The sequence below is a fragment of the Mesoplodon densirostris genome, chromosome 7 (assembly GCF_025265405.1).
Source record: "Mesoplodon densirostris isolate mMesDen1 chromosome 7, mMesDen1 primary haplotype, whole genome shotgun sequence".
In the NCBI taxonomy this organism is placed as follows: domain Eukaryota; kingdom Metazoa; phylum Chordata; class Mammalia; order Artiodactyla; family Ziphiidae; genus Mesoplodon; species Mesoplodon densirostris.
The window spans coordinates 109,688,469-109,691,724 of NC_082667.1; the positions used below are offsets into that span (position 1 = coordinate 109,688,469).

Here is a 3,256-nt window from a genome sequence, read left to right on the forward strand (position 1 = left end):
AGAAACAAACAATTCAAAGGTGTAAGAACGTGCAGGGACCTTTTAGCCCAACAGCCCACCTAATGCTAGAATCCCTTCCACAAAAGCTATGAAGGTCCATTCCAAGCAAAGCACTTCTCAGGACAGGGAACTCACCACTTCCTGGAAGTCTGTCTTATCTCAGGACAGATCTGACTTCATATGTAGCTCTAAGGCTACTTCCCTGTGAGACCCCTCACTGGCCTGGAGGTGAACTTGTCTAGGACCCTGCCAGGTGGGCTCCACATTAGCTGGACTGGGGGCTCCACTCCTGCTAACCTCCTAGTATTTCCCCATCCCTAGCTTCCATTTCTGAGTCAAAGAGACCGGCTACTAGCTTGTGCCTGGTTCCACGGCCAAGCCCCCTTCCTTCGGCCACTGCCTCCGCACATTCCTGGGGACCATGGATGCCTCTGAGAATCTAATGAAACCAGTGGGTCCTCTTCCCAGCATTGTCCAGTATTGAAAGCTTCACAAATGCCTTGAAGACTGTCCGTCAGCCCCGTCTGTGACTTCCTAGTAGAGGCATCTTGATCTGATTGTGGGTGTTGGCAAAATCCAACCAACCCCAATAGACTGTAGGGAATTTTCCAAACATCCACTGTGTGGCTTTGTTTTGTGCCCTTTACTATTCAGGACAACACCCTTGCTATCCACCGCCTATTACTCTATTGCAGACATAATTCATCTTTGGAGGGTAATGATTAAAATGATAACAATAAAAAGGTGGAAACCTTGCTTTTACAGTTTACAGAGTGGTGGCATGACTTTACTTAACTTGACCTTCGCCAAGATCTGAGTCACAGGAGTTATGTTTTGCTTTAACAAAGGGAAAAACAGGTTCAGAAGTTGAGTGACGGACCCAGCAACAGAACCACATGACAGGTTTCCTGAGTCCTAGTTCTTATAAGTTATCATGTTGCCTCCAAATTATAAGCCCTAAATCCTATGTTTTCTTATAGCACCCGTAGCCCTTGGTGTCACAGAGGAGAGGGGAGACTATTTATCCTTTACATAACAAGTACAAAGACCAACTGATTCTTTTGTATACAACAGGGTTCAGAACAATGCTTTGGATTTTGTTTGTTTGTTTTGTTTTGTTTTCTCTTAAACAGACAAACCATAATGAATAAGGTCCAGTGAGCCCCTCCATCCCAACAAGACCAGGATCACGGAAGTGGGTATCCCTACACAAAGCACAATGATGAAGGGCATAAACAAAAGCCTTAAGTATGTTTTTCTGTCACCTTTTCTTAGGTTATTAATACAGTTCATGAATCTCTTGACTTCTTTGCCATGACTCAAAATCCCCGGAAGGAAAAGTGCCATTTACAACAAGAATGCGATCAATGTCCTAAGTTTTCACACCACGTCATTTTTTTGTTTTTTCAACCTCAAAACTTGCCAAAGCAAGAACTTTGTCGCCAGAGCCAAGGTCTGTAGAGACTTTCTCAAACTGGCTGAGTATAGCACCTGCGTTTGCTGACAAGAAGGCCTCGTCATCTGCAGTCAGCTTCTCTCCAAGTTTCCTGAGAGCTGTTAGTATCTCCACTTTCTGCTGAGTATACAGGTCTCTTTCCAGCTTTCCTACCATGAGATCTCTATCCATCTGGTGGTCCAGTAGTAAAGAATCCGCCTTCCAATGCAGGGGACGCGGGTTCGATCCCTGGTCGGGGAACCCTGCTAACCTTGTCCAAAGCTGACCAGGTTGTTTCTTTGCAAACAATCTGATGACCTCTGGGGTTTTGAAGGCCTGGCTGATAGCTGCCTGGATAGCCAGTTGCATTCCACTTAGTTCATCAACCAAAGTCATATTTCCAGACATAATTTTCTTTAGTGAATCATTAAATTCACTTAGTTGCTCCAGAGTTTCTTTTTTGATTTCTTCATATTCATCTGTATCAAGTTCCTCTCTGCATTCCTCCAGGTCCTGTAACTGCTGCATTAGTCTATCCAACTGTTCTTCTAAGTTCTGCTTTAATTTGCTTGTCTCTGTCTTTCCTCTGGAAGCCATTTTACTCTCTGTCTCTTAGTCCTCTGAACTCTGCTCAGTGCTGACCGGTCTCAAATTGCATAAACCTCCAATTCTTGAAGTTCCAAGTGTCTTAAACTTGAGGAAAGCGAAACTGTTCATCAGGACTATAAGAGGCTCAAAGTTCAAACCACCTGGGGGTGGAGCTGGCTGAGGGACCCCGCTCGGCGGACCTGGATTTTGAAATATCAGGTTCAATACCAGTATTGAACTTGTAGCTCTGTAACTTTGTGCAAGGCACTTCAGACCCTTGAAATTAACAGTAGAACTGAAGCCACAGAGCTACTGCGAGGACTAAATGAGATAACACACAAACAGTGCATGGTACATGGCACACACTCAACAGATGTCAGACTAAAAAGGAATGTGGGCTGGGGAAGCCAGAAAGTTCTTCCTGGGAGAGGTAAGGTTTAAATTGGGCTCAGGAAGTGGGTTGTAGGTATAGGAAGACAGAATGAGACCTGTGAATAGGTGTCTAGGGAGGAAATGGCGAAGTGCATTGGGGTGGAGGAGGGAGGGGCATTATAAATAAGCTTCAGTCTTGGGCAGTAAACATTCTGGGTAGAGGGAGCAGAGAGTAGAAAATACAGTCCACTGGGGCTTTGGAGTTTGGACTTCTTTTTGAGGCCAAGAAGAGTCACTGAAGGTTTTGAACTAGAGAGTAATAAAGGATGATGCTTAGTCAGTTGACTGATGGCTAGAAGCAGATGGAAGCAGGAGAGACTAGAGAACAGACAACTTGGGGGGTTATTGCAGTGGCCTGGGTGATAGAGATGTAAACCCATTTTTTACATCTTGTTTGACTCTAGCAAGTTGCCCTGCCTTGTTTCCAATCTCCAGGTCTCTCTCCCATCCTTACCCTGAGTGCCCAGGTAGAATGACTGGGCCTTTGCAGTGGTCCCCATTCCAGGATTCCCATTCTAATGGCCTGATTCAGAGCACAGTTCTAGCCTTGTCTGGGATAGTTTTTTGCTTTTTTGGGTTTTTTTTTTTTTTGAAGTATAGTTGATTTACAATGTTGTGTTAGTTTCAGGTGCACAGCACAGTGACTCAGATAGATGATAGATAGATAGATAGGTAGATAGGTAGATAGATAGATAGATAGATAGAGATAATCGATAGATAGATGACAGATAGATAGAGATAGAGATAGAGATACATTCTTTCTCAGATTTTTTCTTATAGGTTATTACAAATTATTGAGTG

At 44.0% G+C, this 3,256-nt stretch overlaps 1 protein-coding gene across 1 annotated transcript; it reads right to left on the bottom strand.

Moving 5' to 3' along the window:
- Window positions 1-1,176: 1,176 nt before the first annotated feature.
- LOC132493886 (protein LZIC-like) lies at window positions 1,177-2,210 on the bottom strand. The gene has a single exon (XM_060104807.1). The coding sequence runs from the start codon at window positions 2,030-2,032 to the stop codon at window positions 1,391-1,393; it is 642 nt and encodes a 213-aa protein (XP_059960790.1). The 5' UTR covers window positions 2,033-2,210; the 3' UTR covers window positions 1,177-1,390.
- Window positions 2,211-3,256: the final 1,046 nt, after the last annotated feature.